Below are 17,635 nucleotides of genomic sequence, written 5' to 3'. Positions count from 1 at the left end.
AATCTATGATTATACCAATAAACAATTTTCGAGGATGTTTTCATTTGTGCAAAAGTGCCTAAACTCACCGCACTCCTTCACAGGCTCGTCAGACCAGTCCTTGCAGTCCTTGATACTGTCACACACTTTAGCGCTATCGATACATTCCCCGCTCTTACACATGAACTTCAGCGGCCCTTCACATTTGGTGGCTGTCAAGGACACAATAAAGAGTTAGCACATAAATAAAACGAAATTATTCAAGTGACACTCATTGTATGAATGTTCATTTTGCTCTTTGCTGTACAATGACAATAGATGGGGAAAGAGGTTGTCAAGCTCAAAACAAGTACATAAAAGCACCATAAAAGTAGTCTGCGGAATTTAACACTATATTTTAAATGTTGTAAAGCCAATAAAATAGGTCTGTGTGAGACACAGATTGAAATACATGGTTTTAGAAGATCTGGAATATAGAGACTACTTATTTGGTACTTTAATGGACAGTTCACACAGAACGCACTTTTCCATTCCAATGTGCTACTTTTCTATTGATTTTCTACGTGAACGTGCTAGACAGATGTTTATGACCATTGTGTTTATGTCTTTCGTCCTTTACCGCATTTTTAAGACGCTGTTCATCAATATCAGTTCCAAAACAGTGGACCAATCAGAAGACCCTGGAGGCGGGGCAAGCACTGTAAGCTTTTGTTTACAGCAGCAATCTATCTTTTGTCTTTTTACTTTGACTGGCATTTTTAATTATTTTAATGCACCTTTGTATACTGAATAATAAGACAGCTTTTTAGTGCCACGTTAAAAAAAATAATAATTAAATTACAAGATTAAAGTTGCAATATTTGGAGAATAAAGTCGAAATTGCGAGAATAAATTCACAATATTTCGAAAATAAAGACGAATTTTTGAGAACAAAGTTAAAAAGTTTTGAGAATAAAGTTGAAATTAGGAGAATAAAGTCGAAATTGCAAGAATAAAGTCAAAATATTTTGAGAATAAAGTAAAAAATACAAGAATAAAGTCGAATTTTCGAGAATGAAGTTAAAATGTTTCAAGAATAAAGTCTAAATTAGGAGAATAAAGTTGAAATTACAAGAATTAAATTGTAGCAATTTAAATTATAACATTTTGAGAATATAGTCTGTCTATAGCCAAATGGCCCAGATTGGGAGCACCTGGAGAAGTTGCCAGGCCACTGGAATTTATTTGAATATATGCGGGATTATTAGCAGAAATCAAACCATGTGTTATACTCGCAGAAGAAAGTATGCTTGGAAATAATATTTCATATCACCAACCACCCAATAATAGCAATAAGCTTTGTGCTTTTTTTACTTTTAATGTAAAACAAAGTCTCAGCTTTCAAAATCTGTCAGTTTTATAGCGAAATACAAACAATGTGTCTTGCAATAATGTACTTTCCACGCTCTTTAATGTGGCGGGACAGATTGCTGTATTCATGTGAGTCTTTATGATCACATTGAGACATTTGCTTCATTAAATTATCCTTTTTTATCGTGAAAATTCCACCACCCACCCTGCAAAATTGTCTGTGCTCCCATTGCTCCCAATCAGGGTTATTTTCATGCGCAAAAGACTAGAATATACTCTCAAAATATTATAACTTTATTCTGATTTTGACCTTATTCTTAGAATTTTTAATTTAATCTAAAAATATTACGGCTTTAATCTCTTAATCTTAGATTTTTTTATTTTTTAACGTGGCACTAAAACGCAGCCGTAGAATAAAGGTATCCATTCCCTAAAAAAAACATTGTTGTTTTAGGTCCAACAAAGGATGCTGATCCTATGTCCTACTCATGCACTAAATCATGTTATGCATCACTAACCAGATATAGCCATGGCATAATTAATCTTTTGAGGTGAATTTGATTGAAGGCACCATATGGGAAGTGTGTCATGAATCCCTGGAAACATGTAGGTGTACATCTGTTTGGTATTGTAGTGCTTTGTGTGAATGTTAACTTGATTGGGGCTACATGATTCGGTGCACTCTACTCTTTCATCTTCACTCAAAATGCTGCTAGAAGAGGGGAGAGATGAAGAGGCTAATCAAATAAGAGATGGGGAAAGGAAGATTGTTAAAGTTACTCACTTTTGTTGATGCAGCCAGCCTCGTCGCTGAAATCTGGACAGTCGTGCACTTTGTTACACTGTTTAGTGCCGTGAATGCAGGAGCCGTCGCCACACTGGAACTCATCAGGACGGCAGGTCAGCACAGCTGTTGGACAGAAACACACGTTTATGTAGGACTATCATTCTTGTAGCTAAATACTGTATATTAGCCTGGCATTTTAAGGTAATTTTTGGTCATATAAGCAGAAAGCAGAAAGTACGATTTACAGATTTTGTGGTCATTCCACCTAATGCCAATTCCAAAATCTACTATCATCCTTGTTATATCGGTTCAATGCAAATGTATAATTTAAATATGAGTAACTTTAACTTTGGATAAAAAAGATTGCCAGGTAAATCTAAAGGACTAAGATAAAGCCATGAGTTGTTAAAGCTGTTAAAAACATGCATACTAAAGCACTCACCATCACACTTTCACAATAATCGCCCATCGCACCTCTGTGTGTGAGCTTTAGTTCTAAAACAGCAAATGGTTTTGGCTTTTACCTCCTGTCAGATCTCAAGGTAATAGCTTATTTGCAAGAGAGTTTCCTCAGGAAAAAAGCTCTGAGCATTAAAAACAATCAGTCACTTACTCTGGGGCATAAGGGAACACACTGAAGAAAGAAAAATGTGCTGTTCGGCAAAGAAAGGCCTTAATTTTTCACATTCATCTTTTAAAATCCCTTTAATCTTTCATACGGTGTTTTTTAAAGGAGCTGCAGTGGGAGAACATTCACCGTGATCAATTTCACTAGAGCACTTCAACTTATCTCACGCCAGCTCTCTTGCCTCTATATACTGCTTAAAAATACGTTTGACCTATATTTTTGCCCTGCTTTCCAGTAAAAATAAATAACCCTCCTTAAAACAAAATATATTCACTTGAGAAGCAAAATGTGTAATATGTAATATTAGTTCAATCGTTTTCAACAGAATTTACTCACAAAGAATAAGCACCTAACTTAAAGTGATAGTTCACCCAAAAATAAAAATTCTGTCATCAATTACTCACTCTCATGTTGTTCCAAACTCGTAAGACCTTTAAAGATAAACTCTTTAGAACACAAATTAAGATATGTTTAATGAAATCTGAGAGCTTTCTGACCCTGCAAAACAACTACCATGTTCAAGGCCCATGCAGTGTGTACAGGAAGGAGAAATTATTAGTTCACCTTTGAGTCTTTGGGTCTGAGTCAATGGAAAAAGATTTGTTCATTTTGATGGATGAGATTCTTAGTCAGTAAAATTATCCGATCTTCCCATCAATACTGATTATGCGTCCAAGACTGTTATAGGAAAGAAGAAAGTTGTTATTTTTGTTTTCTTTCTGCACAAAAAGTATTCTCGTAGCTTCATAAAACTATGGTTGAACCACTGACGTCACAAGGACTATTTTAACAATGTCCTTAATAGCTTTCTGGGTCTTAAACGTGGTACTTGCTACTGTCTATGCAGGGTCAGAAAGCTCTCAGATTTCATCAAAAATATCTTAATTTGTATTCTAAAGATGAACGAAGGTCTTTTGGGTTTGGGTAATTAATGACAGAATTAAAATTTTTGAGTAAACTATCCCTTGAAATTAGGGATGAGTCGCGATTTTCGAATATTCGATTAGTTGATTTAATTACAGAATATCGAATAGGTGGTGCGATTATTAAATTCCCCAGGTTTTCGGTGATGACAGGCCAATAACGCACTTAAAAGCTGTCAAGACAACAAATAAGAATTCTGCCTGGAGTTCATTTAATGAAATGAATGAGAATGAAGCATGAATTCTAAAAATGCGCATAAAAACTCATGCGCACAATTAAGTGGGATACACTTTTTTATTCGATAAGAAAAAATGTGCATAAACTACAATGGGAAAACTTTTACCGAATAAATGCGCATTAAAAAAAGTCATATTTTGTTCTCTTTGTCTCGTTGTATGGAAACGGTGCTTTATGCACAAATGTTTTATGCCATGTTCCAGTTTTGCACATAAGTTAAATTCGCATTTTTGGATGGAAACATACTGTAAACCGATTGCGCTCCCGTCTTTATCACGTGTGCATGCACATTTAAAAAAAAAAAAAAATACTATATATGTTATTATTATGAAGACGGACGTTAAAATTAATGTTCATAAGTACCGTTATTCAGGATGTTCACAATATGTTTTAGCGTGCACTATATGTTTTAAGCCTATTCATGAATGCTTTAGCACGCCATGTTTTAAGCCTAATATTCATGGATTAACTAATTAAATGGTTTTGTTTTTTAAATGTTCATGCTCATTTTTAAAATGGAAATGTCTTAGCCTTATGAGCAGCTGAATGCTAATCGACGGACTGTTACGTTCATAAGTGCCGTCATTTGGTTATGTTTATTATATTAATATTTCAGCAATCATACATTACAACCATTAAATGGCTTGGGTTAAGACAGGTTCTCTAATGAATTAAACAGTTTGTTATCATACATATTGAAAGCGTGAATGGTCTCTCTTCCTCTCTCTGTTTATGGGTGTGTAGCCTATACATGCGTGGGTGCATGCGCGGGAGGGGTGCGATTTTCGAATAATAATCAAATAATACCCTGCGATTATCGAATAGTATTTTTACTTAAAATGCCCATCCCTACTTTAAATCCAATAAAATAATGCAAAATGACCAAAATGACTAGAACAGTATTTTGGGGATGGTGCACAATCCCCTACAAGAACCCTACATTGAGACGACACTCACAGAGCGTTTACTCAAGGGCACTCTGCCATACCTCAAAACACACGTGTTGCCTAGCAACCACCAAGACTCGGGCACATTACCATGCCGCTACCACAGTAGTTTGTAAAGATGTACATGTCATAAACCCTTGGAAATAGAGCATCATTATCTCAATAAACACACACATGCTAAAACAAACTGTAAACATGTGTGCACATGCTCTGCACAAATAACGCACATGCAAACAAAGAGCTTTCAGCTGCAGGTTTTGTGTTTTGTTTTCAGGATTACATGAGCTTAAACAAACACATGCTTGGTTTCTCATGCCTCATGGAGAAACAAATTCTTGAAATATAAAGTCACCTCTTAAAATTAAGATTGAACCACTGATGACACATGGACTATTTTATCAATGCCCCTGCTACCTTTCTGGGCCTTGCCCAGACGTGTCAGTTGTGTTACTTGTCAGTTGTGTTACTGTCTACGCAGGGTCAGAAAGCTCTCGGATTTCATCTAAAATGTTTTAATTCTGAGGATGAACAAAGGTCTTTTGGGTTTGGAACAGCATGAGCGTGACTAACTAATGACAGAATTTCAATTTTTGGGTCAACTATCATTTTAAAGAAATGTCGGCATGTGTGCAATGCGTTTGTGTTAACAGAATTAGGAAAAAACAGATAGGGGACTGATTCTAAACAAACATTTTCCCTGAATACACCATGTGTTTTACTGCTTTACTAGAACGTGACAGTAATTTAGAATGACTATAATGACAGCAGCATGCGTGCAGCATTAAAAAGAGCATGTAATGCAGCCAAGTGGTAAAACTGATTATTAACTAATTTAATTAACTCAACTCAATCACCACACTGCAAGCATCTCCAATGTAAATACCTCAGGAAACATGTGCTTGAATATGATAACTGTAATCATTATATTAAAAATATTTAGTCTTGTACACTTACGACAGTTGGCCTCATCAGACTTGTCCTTGCAGTCTACATCCCCGTCGCATTTCCAGTTGAGGTGAATACACTCTCCACTCCTGCATCGGAACTCCCCCGCTGGGCAGTGGGGTTTTTGAGGCTCCGTCCTGCGGCTGCAGCGCTCCAGAGATTCGTCTGACTTGTCTCTGCAGTCGGGGTCTCCGTCGCAGCTCCATGGTGCTGGGATACACTCTGAGTCGTTACAGCGAAACTCATGTGGCCCGCAGGTGCTGGCGGTGGCTGCGGTGCATTTCTCTTCATCGCTGCCGTCGCCGCAGTCATCATCCCCGTCGCAGACAAACGTGGGAGCCACGCACAGGCGGTTGCGGCACTGGAACTCTTTTGCAGGGCAAGCCTTGGCATCTGGAAAAAAAGAAGAGCGTTCTTCATTAACCCAGTGTGTTACAGTCCCTCAAATACATATAAGTGACCCTGGAAAATTAGTCATAAGTCACATGGGTATATTTGTAGCAATAGCTATATAGGTCAAAATTGTCGCTTTTTCTTTTATGCCAAAAATCATTAGGATGTTAAGTAAAGATTATGTTCCAAAAAGATATATTGTAAATATTCTACCATAAATATATAAACATTTAATTTTTGATTAGTAATATGCATTGCTAAGAACTTCATTTGAACAACTTTAAAGGCGATTTTCTCAATATTTCGATTTTTTTGAATTCTAAGATTCCAGATTTTCAAATACTTGTACCTCAGCCAAATATTGTCCTATCCTAACAAACCATACAAGCTTATTTATTCAGCTTTCAGATGATGTATACATCCCAATTTCTGAAAATTGACCCTTATGACTGGTTTTGTGGTCCAGGGTCACATATAGTATGTAAAAAAATTACTTGAATAATAAAACGTTGATAGCTGAACTATTAACCTCTTACATGTTTATATATACATTTTTAGACATTTTAACGTCTTTCTCTTTTTACTATTCATCACAAGCATTTCTTGTCTTTTTGCAGTTAAAACACAGATTAAGCATTTACATAAAACAGGATACGGATTTCGGTAATTTGTACTCTTTCTTTTAACATACCTTTGGATGTTTATTTTGTACTGTACTGTAACAAAAATGGCATTTATTGTTTGAAAACTGTAATAAAATGGACAGAATTTGAAATCTGAGACTTTGTTTCATGTAGCATATTGCAATTTATTGGATGGGAGGTGCGCTACAATTAACTGAAACAAATTAATTACATTCATTTACTAAAAAATGGCTAGACTAATTGATTATTGGGATTTAAGAATCAATAACATTTCGTAAAAATGAGAATTGATTAAAATCGAGAAATCAATATTTTTTATCCAGCCATACTACATAAACACAAATTTTATATAATTATATAAGAAAAAGCTAGCATTTTGTCATTGTATATATCTTCTTGTCATTGTACACATTATTGTATTCCTCTTTTTGTATTAACTAACTGATCCATGAAAAAAAGACAGACTTATAAAGACATTTTCATCATCCAAGAAGTAAAATCATTGTGAAAATATCCTGATAATTTACTCATCCCGATGTCATCAAAGATGTTTGTGTGTTTTTTTGTTTGTTCAGTCACAAAGAAATTAATTTTCTTGAGGAAAACATCCAGGAATTTTCTCCATATAATGGACTTCAAAAGGGAGCCAACGTGTTGAAGGTCCAAACTGCAGTTTTAATGCGGCTTCAAAAGGCTCTACTCGATTCTGACCAAGGAATGAGGGTCTTATCTAGCGAAACAATGTCACTTTCTCAAAAAAACTTTATATACTTTTCAACCACAAATGATTCTCTTGCACTAGCTCTGTGATGTGTATGCGCATCTTCACGTAATCATGCTGGAAAAGTCACAGACGGTTAGTTCTTTGTCTGTGTATTTCGGTTAAAAAAGGTAAGGTGGGGCAAAAAAACTCTCATTTTCTCTTCTCTTCTCAACTTAATTTGTCCGACATCATTGTTTTACCTTTTATTGTAAAGAGCATTTGCCTTTCTTTGCATGCTCACTTTGTAAACAGTGGGTCAGTACTTCCACCTACATCACGCATGTGTGAATATGTAATGTGTGAAGTTGAGCTAGTTCAAGACGAGCATTTTGGATTACATGGGGGTGAGTCAATTATTAGGAAACTTTCATTTTACAGTGAACTTCTCCTTTAAGGACCAGAGCAATCTTTATCAAACTTCTATTAAATCAGTGGGAAGAAAGACAGGGGTTTCTGTTGAACAATGTCACACCACCAAACCTATGAGGTACCATTACAGTAAAATGACTGAATCACACTTCTTCTTACTGGAAATTTATAGCAAATGTAGCATTAGCTCTGAGCTATTCTGTGCTGATGTGAGCCCCGTGACCTCACCGATTCAACCGTGCTGCAGATGACCTGAGGTTCACACTTCAGCCCCACACTGGCGGCAGACACTAAATGGGCTTAACTGTGCTGTAGTAAACGCCTGTCCATTCTTTAATGGGGTCACCCACCCCACAGGAATAACCGTCCTGAAGAGCTGTAAGGCGACTGGGTATTACATTCACGGAGGCCAGTTTTGTAAAAGGATTTGAAATGGCTTAAGGGCATGTGATCGGGTGAGAGAAATCGATCCTGACTTTGTGTGACTTTGCGTCGATAAACCTGTAAATATGCAAACTATTTGCAAAGAGCAGCTGGGGCTCATAAAACACTTTTACCGTCAAAACGGTGACATTATCAAAATTGTATTGGCGGACTCCAAATCAATGTTATTTGTGCTGCTCACTGAAAGGTCATTCTTGTTGTTCATTGCACTTTAGCTGATTTGTATTTCATATTTCTGCCACCTACGCTGGTTGCTTTTGAAACCAATTACAATAATGCTCAATGAGATATGATGCTAATTGTGTTTTTGCAAAGCTGATTAGCTAACAAGCACCTAAAAAAACAAAAAACTAATCAACAAGGTCTATTAGGAAAGCAATCTCTGAAACTGCTGTCGGCCACTGAACGGTCTCTTCAATGATTATCGAATAGCTAAGGGGAAAGGGTGGAATGACATCTTCTGGAATAGTCAATGACAAATTTGACAAAGGGCTGGAATATGTAGATAGTATCTATAGCTACTACATTTCTCCACCCTCAAGGTCAAGCCAGCCAACAAACATAGCATGTTGTTAAAAGAAAGTAACGCGACTGGAGTTTTTTTGTGTGCATAGTGCATGGGAAGGAAGGTTGTGTTTGCTCTAAGCAGGGGGAGATTGGATTGGCTGACCCTCCTCTTCTCTTGAGGGACAAGAAGGCAGTAGTGGAAATGAAAAGGTGCTCGGCCTGTGATGTAGACAGCGGCCTAAAACAACATCCTCTCAGTGAGGAACAGAACAAACATGGACAGCTTTATCATACGCCAGTGAACTCATACTGCACCGTCACATTCCAGCTGGAGTGAATATCAAATCATCCAGCTCTATACACTTGTGAAGGTGTGAATTGAATGTATAAAATATATTCACACACTAAATAAACCCACACTAAACATTGATTAGCAGTGCTTGCTAAGTGTTACATTAAATAGGAGACCAGAGACATTTCTAGGGACATGAATAGGGTTGTTTACTCGAGCTACCACTGAATATATCCCAACCAGCAACTTGCAGTGCCCTAACAACCAACAAGGAACATCCTAGAAACTACAACTTATGTGTTAAAACCACCCAGGACACAACCCTTATGAAAATTAACCATGGTTTTGCTACAAAAAAAAATAAAAAAAAAATTAAATGTTGGGTTAAAAACAACAAGCTCTGAGAGAAATACCGACAAACCCAGCAATTGAGTTGTTTTGACACAGTGGTTAGGTTAAATGTTTAACCCAACCCTCTAGGTTGTTTTATTTAATCCAACTATTGTTTAATGGGGTCATCGTATGCCCATTTTCCACAAGTTAATATGATTCTTTAGGGTCTTAATGAGAAGTCTATAACATACTTTCGTTAAAATTTCTCAATGGCAGTGTAAAAAAACAACACAATTTTTACCTTGTCAAAATCGGCCATTTTTAGAGCAAGCTATTTTGTTGCATGTTCCTTTAAATGCTAATGAGCTCTGCTTGCCCCGCCCCCTATGCCGTGGGATGACAAGCCGTAATGTTTACTTTAGCCGCATTTAGCCACATTTAGCCAGCTGCATCACGAATGATTCGCACAAACATAGACGCATATGTAGATCGGGATCAGCGCTTTCCTTTTAAAAACGAAAGTAACATTAATCCTTTGCATCTTCAGCAGCTCAGATGTCGGGAGTAAATGACGACTGCTGTGTTCATTATTACATCCAACAACAGAACACCTCTATTGCTCAACCGGAGACATTCTTGTCTTCCCCTGCACCTGAGTTGACACAATGGCGATCGGAGTCGGACTGCTGCAGCTTGGGGAGGGCGGGTCTAAGGTAAGGCGCCCATCAAAATGAACCCAAAATATGCTTTAAATTAAAAATCTGACACTAGAGGCTTTACTAGAGGCATCAGCAATAATCAAAGGGTGAACATTTATTAAGCAATTTTAAAAAATGTTTATTAGGGGTTCAAGCGTGTAGCACTAAAACCCTATTGTAATTGTTAGAATAGTCACAGATCAGCAATCTCCACATAAAACTGATCGTGTGGACCAAACCGTAAGCAGTAGACTTGAAACTTGGAGGGATGATAGTACTCACACCGCCTACAACGAGACCATCAGGCTGATTGGGGCGCTAAAGCAAACAAAAGTACAAAATCGCTCATAACTCTTAAACCGCCAGGTTTTCGGGTATTTCGCATTCTTAAAAAAAAAAATTATTTTGAGAGAGTTACTGTAGTTAAATCTAGTGTAGTGTAGTGGCTACACTATCCTGTCATACAAATGGTAATCAATCCACCAAAAAAATTATAGTTACTACACTTTTACTATGAAACCTTTTTTTTTTTTTTTCATGGGCTTTACGGTTTCATAAGCAAGGACGAAAATGTTTCTTTAGAAAATCTAAAAATGTAATTTCTAAGTATAATAACTTAATAATATTACAACAGAAATAAACTGCTACCAAAAAAGTTACAATGCTATGTTTTTGACTAATGTACTTTTACCAATTAATGTCTTTGGGCCAAATAAATGCCTAAAATGTCAGTATTGAAATAAACACAAACAAATCGATCTGGTTCTTTAAAAACAGTTTAGATTAGGTGGATTTTCACCTTTCGCAGTGTTACAGAACCATAAAAGAGTGGCAAACACACGCAGCTCTGAGCCAGATTGACTTCGTCATTCAAAGGCTGCTGATGTATCTCTGCTGTGTGGATTTTGATGCTATCTCGTTTAGAGGTCAGGCACAACAGTGAATGGATTTTAAAAGAGCGGAAAGGAAAAGCTCAAAGCAGGGCAATTGAATTCCACTGACCAACGTCAAATACTCATTCCCCGGGCCAACAACAGACAAGTAGAAGATAGGGCTTTACATTAACAAGATCTCTGTGACCTTGAACCACACACAAGCAAACAACAGAGAGCTGAAAAATATGTGAAAGAAATACACACAGCTTTTCTGTCCTTGTGTTAATTGAGAAACTACACAGAATATTTGACCGAAACTAACTTGTGTAATTTATGACATAAATAAATACAGTGTATAATATGGTATATCATATATTATACAATAGTTCCTCTCAAATATTCCATGTAGCCTCTCAATCAACACAAGGACAGAAAAGCTGCATTCAAAACAATCCTAAAATAATTAGTAATAAATCCTTTTGAATACCTTTTGATGCATGCCACACTGCAGGATATTTCAACATTCCAAATGCATTTCATGATTTTTAAGTAACTCTTTTTATAGATTATATAAATGTACCAGTAGGTGGTGACAGGTGACTGTCTTTATGAGTGAGTCACTGAATCATTCATTTAACCAATTTGTTCAAAACACAGAAAATCTAGGAAATAAACAAGTGATTGTTTTTTAAATGAGAATTGATTTACAATGTTAATTATTTTACTAAACAACAGGGATCATACAAATGCATGTTAGTTTTTATTTAGTACTGACCTGAATAAGATTTTTCACATTCAAGACCTTTACATATAGTCCACAAGAGAAAATAATAGTTGAATTCATGCAAATGACCCTGTCAGAAGTTGATTCTTAATACTGTGTTACCTGAACGATCCATTTTTGGTGATGGTTGTTCATGAATCCCTTTTTTGTCCTGAACAGTTAAACTGCTGCTGTTCTTCAGAAAAATCCTTCAGGTCCAACAAATTCTTTGGTTTTTCAGCATTTTTGTGTATTTGGACCTTTTCCAACTATGACTGTATGATTTTGAGATCCATCTTTTCACACTGAGGACAACTGAGGGACTGGGGTGTAAAAATTTGAAGATCAGGGTAAATTAACCTATTTTGTCTTTTGTCTTTAGCTTTTGAAGAGCAGTACTAAATGAAAAATATGATATTTAGGCATCAGTGAGCATTTGAACCATCTGTAATAGCTGCATATCTCGGATCTCAAAATCATACAGTCATTGTTGGAAAGGGTTCAAATACACAATAATGCTGAAAAACTAAAGAATTTGTGGGATTTTTTTGAAGAACAGCAGGCAGTTTAACTGTTCAGGACAAACAAGGGACTTATGAACAACCATCACTAAAAAAAAAAAAAAAAAAAAAAACACAGCTGTGGATCATTCAGGTAACAACACAGTATCAGGAATAAAGCATATGTAAACTTTTGAACGGGGTCATTTTTATAAATTCAACTATTTTATCTTGTGTACTATATGTAAACGTCTTTTACGTAAAATATTTTATTCAGGTCAGTACTAAATAAAAAATAACATGCATTTTGTAGGATCCCTCTTATTTTGGTAAAATAATTACCATTTTGCAGATTCTGCAAGGTGTATGTAAACTTTTGACCTCAATTGTAACTGTCTTGACAGGACAAAGAATCATTCATTCAATTTATTTGTTCAAATACAAGATTTTTTCTGATTCACTACTAAAAATAGACAAATGGCAATAAATATAGATTACGTAATAATAACTTATTTATTGACCAGTGTATAAAAGCAATATCATATTTGCAATTGTGCTAACTCTACAAATCTCAAAATGAACAACTTCAGTGAATGCTCATCAAAAATGCTCTTAACTTGCTGTGTATTTGCCTTTGCACTTTGAACTGGAACAGAAGGACGTATTTTTACCACTTTCAACACTTTTAACACTACTTACACCAAAGATATTTCAATTTGAATGACCACCCCATATCTGTGAGAACAAGCCACCGGGGGCAGCTTTAGCGCTGAGGCTCATGCTACGCTCAGCAAATGGCCCGAGGCACTAAGTCAGCACAGAGTTAATGGTGCGTTCACCACTGTCCTCCATTAGCCCATAATATTATAGTATCCCATATCAGAGAGAAAGACTAGCCTCCTCCGGGGGGAAAGACTGTAACCATGATGCACTGAGCTGAGGGAACGAGGTGCCACAAACATACTGAGGCAGCTAAAGACTGAGATGCTTTGGATGAGATCCCCCTCATGAAGCTTTTCCCAGTGCTGACAACAGCGCCTGCAGGCACAGCGTCAGGAAAAGAGGATATACTAGCAAGAAAGAGAAATTGAAGAGGACAGGGAATTAGTTCAGGCCGGTAATTCTGTAAGCCCTCAGTGTGGTTTCATTAGTCAGTTACGAGTTTTTAGAAGAAATAAGACATTTTGTTTGGCAACTCTGCTATATGACTCTTCTTGTGTGAGGAAAATAAACCAGTAATATAACTCTGGCAGGGAGCTACTGTTTCATTAAAACTGTGTGAAATCACACTGCAAATAAAGGTTTTGATGCCTTTCCAACTGAAGTAGAACATTCTGACTGGATACACTGAAGGTATTGTCTCTTTTTTTTTTTTAAATGGCCAATAAGTCGTGACTCACTTTGTTAAGCACCAGCTTAAAGATGACATTGGTGGGAGGGACATTCTCATTGTAGAGAGCTCTGATCGGACAAAAACCAGTACAGTGCAAGATAAGTAATCAAAATTTGTGCTCCATTTTCCAACAAGAAGTCTATTTTATGTCAAACAAAATACAAAAGAAACCAAGATGGCGTAAAGAGTTTGAATTAGACTGTTTACGCTCCCATTCTTTTTGCTTTACCCAATCGCATTTCAGCTTGGAGATTATGTTTATTTTAAATAAAAAATAGCAGAAAAGTTCAAAAAGCAAAAATATAGTGCCCTATGATTTCTGCGATGCAGAATCGGAATTGCAGAATCCAGTCATAAAAAATGTAAGTTGCTGTATAATGCGGAATGTCACAGAATTTGTCCAATTTGGGATGAATAAATCAAAAGTAGGTCAGTACACTTCAATCAAAATGTGATATAGCAAAACACTGCTTAAATATGAATCCTGCATTTCTGCATCTCTCTTTGTGGGAATGAATGGTGCAGATGCTCAATAATCTATTACTACACATATACTGAAGCTTGCGTGACATTCGCGACCTCTGGCGCCTAAATATGTGACCCTAGACCACAAAACCAGTCTTAAGTCGCTGGGGTATATTTGTAGCAATAGCCAAAAATACATAGTATGGGTCAAAATTATTGATTTTTCTTTTATGCCAAAAATCATTAGGAAATTAAGTAAAGATCATGTTCCATGAAGATTTTTTTGTAAAATTCCTACTATAAATATATCAAAATGTAATTTTTGATTAGTAATATGCATTGTTAAGAACTTCATTTGGAGAACTTTAAAGGTGATTTTCTCAGTACTTTGATTTTTTTGCACCCTCAGTTTCCAGATTTTCAAATAGATGTATCTCGGCCAAATATTGTCCTATCCTAACAAACCATACATCAATAGAAAACTTATTTATTGGGCTTTCATATGATGTATACATCTCAGTTTGGTAAAATTTAACCTTACGACTGGTTTTGTGGTCCAGGGTCACATATATGAGTACATGAATGCATAACCAATCTAAAAGAGAGTCACTTCATGAGCATTTTTACAATTTCTTTTGAGAAAAACTAGCGTCATATCACATACAAACTTAAAGGTCGTCACAGCACCTCATCAAAATAAAAAAGTCTGGTTTAACCTGAAGAAACTGTGACAGAAATCTAAATTTATTTACCAGAATTTATTTATCAGAAAATGTATATGCACAACACAGTATTTCTGAAAAAAGAAAGAAATAAAATAAATAAATTCCTCAAATGAATTTTTTTTAAATGCATTTCATAGGGCCTTCAAAATCTATTTTTTGTTTACCCTTATAAAAATTTGCTGTTAAACTGTGCAAGTTTCATTATTTAGATTAATTAGACATGCTATTTGATTAATGTTGTTTAATTTAACCATTAAAACTTTATTAGCTTTTAAAATTAAAATGGAAAAAACAGGGACCCTACTGATAGGTATTTAATAGTGGAATAAAGTGTTTAACAGGTACACTGTAAAAAATGATTGCGCCAATTAGTTATCACAACTTAACATTTTGAGTTAAGTTAACTTATCTGGATTGAACTTGTTGAGATAACTCAAAAATCTAAGTTTTTCTTGGTTGAATTTATCAGACTTAAAAGAATCTTAAGTTGAAACAACTAACTTTTTTTACAGTGTATTTAGTAGACCTTCAACTGTGTGAATAGCATCAATTTACACAAAATTAACGATATTTGCTCTTAGCGCAAATAGCTTTTGCCAAATCTGAAATGCACATGACCTGCTAAAAGTAAATTTAGTCAGCATGTAGAAGTATACTAGGTTATAGATGTTAAAACACACAATTTTTAATTCACGGGATCTTTTAACTGACTTGAATTTAACCTAAAATGTGATTAAAGTGTTAGCATCTAAATGGCCTAGTTTCATCCATCTCAAAGAAATTAGTTAATATGTCTGAATCAACCTGTATAATTTGGTTCATACCAATAAAGGCCATTTTATTGTTCATATAACCTGATCTGACTTATAAAATCAGAGATGGTTCCCCAAGGTAATAAGTGCAAGCTCCTTTCTTCAGTGCAGAAATGACTGAGAGAGCAGTTGAAATGGTCTGAATCTCTATTATACTCTTTGGAAAATGATTGACCCCTCTGTGCAACAAATTCATTTAGAGTTGAGCTCTCTGGACAAAACTCTCTGCACCAAGCCTTCAGCTGTTTATGGTGAAAGGAAAGACATTTTCACACCTGCTGAAGTGCGGCTATATGTTGACCAGGGGTAGGAGGGCATTACCTCTGGGTGGATTAGCAAATGGCAGCGCAGATGAAAGAGAAATATCAGGTTATTGTCAGGGGATAGAAGAGGTTCGGCATAACGTTTGGCATTACACGGGTGCAAACACCTCAGCCTATGCAACTGTGTGCTGAGTACAGCCAATATTCCCACCCACATAAAGCACAAAAGGGCAAAAGCTTCCCTGTATAGATGGCACAGCCTGTGCACACAAAACATTCCGTAATGGAATAAAACACATCAGATTTGTAGATATGAAATACACCAAATACTCTGGCATTATCAAAAAGCAAATGACTCATTAATTTCACTGGGAATCATGTTCAGTTCCTGTTTGCTTCAATCAGGGGACTAGCACATATCAGACAGCACATCTCAGAATTCATTAGCTTCAATGTCACCCAGGAAATAAATGAACACTAAGAACAACATCACACGAATAAATATCTAAATCACAGTGCGTCTTACACTTTCTGCCAGTGCTGTAATTAGAATTTTACATGGATGCATGAAAACAGATTTAATATTTGCTGTAATCACATTAGCTGTCGGTAATAATCCTGCGGATACTGATATAATCAGATTAATAGATATTCTTGTGTAGCATCTAGCCCCTTTTGAATCTCCCTTGAGGAAACGCTTCGGTAGATACGGTAATACTTTACTATTACGGCCCTCCACAGTGGTACAGCAGAGGCTGAGTGTTGTAGGTGGTGATAGCTTGTGTTTTTCAGTGATGAGAATTTTCACAGCACCCAGAAAAGTGCTAAAGCCTGGGAATGGAAATGGAACGAAAAGCAAAAGGCGAGAAAGACAGAAGCTCTGTCCTGCTGTCCCAAATCCTAGTGAGCTGCCTAAATAGACATCCTAAAGAGGATGTCTAATGGTATTTTATGCATTCTGACTTATTTACACTGTTAAACATGACCAAGGTCCCAAAAACGAGTTGGACGTATGACAGAGAATTTCTAGAGATAGATAGATTTTGACCTCAACTGTAGATAGATACAATAGATAGATACAGTTGAGGTCAAAAGTTTACATACACCTTGCAGAATCTGCAAAACATGAATTATTTTACCAAAATAAGAGGAATCATATAAAATGCATGTTATTTTTTTAATTTTGTACTGACCTGAGTAAGATATTACACATAAAAGCTGTTTACATAGAGTCCACAAGAGAAAATAATAGTTGAATTTATAAAAATTCCCTCATTCAAAAGTTTACATACACTTGATTCTTAATACTGTGTTGTTACCTGAATGATTCACAGCTGTGTTTTTTTTTTGTTTAGTGATAGTTGTTCATGAGTCCCTTGTCCTGAACAGTTAAACTGCCAGCTGTTCTTCAGAAACATCCTTCAGCTCCCACAAATTCTTTGGTTTTTCAGCATTTTTGTGTATTTGAACCCTTTCTAACAATTACTGTGTGATTTTGAGATTCTTCTTTTCACACTGAGGGACTCAAGCAAATATCTTTTAGAAAAATCCATAAATTCCCACAAATTCTTTGTTTGTTTTTTTCAGCATTTTTGTGTA

The 17,635-nt window shown here is 36.0% G+C and overlaps 1 protein-coding gene across 1 annotated transcript in view; it reads right to left on the bottom strand.

Annotated features, from left to right (window-relative positions):
* Positions 1 to 17,635, bottom strand: part of lrp8 (low density lipoprotein receptor-related protein 8, apolipoprotein e receptor) — a 229,223-nt gene that overhangs the window by 59,998 nt on the left and 151,590 nt on the right. The window contains exons 5-7 of the mRNA XM_073851156.1: positions 5,807 to 6,190; positions 2,114 to 2,239; positions 69 to 191 (exon numbers count right to left, since the gene is read on the bottom strand). Of these exons, the coding sequence (XP_073707257.1) occupies positions 69 to 191; positions 2,114 to 2,239; positions 5,807 to 6,190 (633 nt within the window). The remainder of the gene's footprint in view (positions 1 to 68; positions 192 to 2,113; positions 2,240 to 5,806; positions 6,191 to 17,635) is intronic.

Source organism: Garra rufa, chromosome 12 (genome assembly GCF_049309525.1).
Source record: "Garra rufa chromosome 12, GarRuf1.0, whole genome shotgun sequence".
NCBI classification, from domain to species: Eukaryota; Metazoa; Chordata; class Actinopteri; order Cypriniformes; family Cyprinidae; genus Garra; species Garra rufa.
The sequence above is the reverse complement of the archived record's forward strand: the minus strand, read 5'-3'. Positions and strand labels throughout refer to the sequence as shown.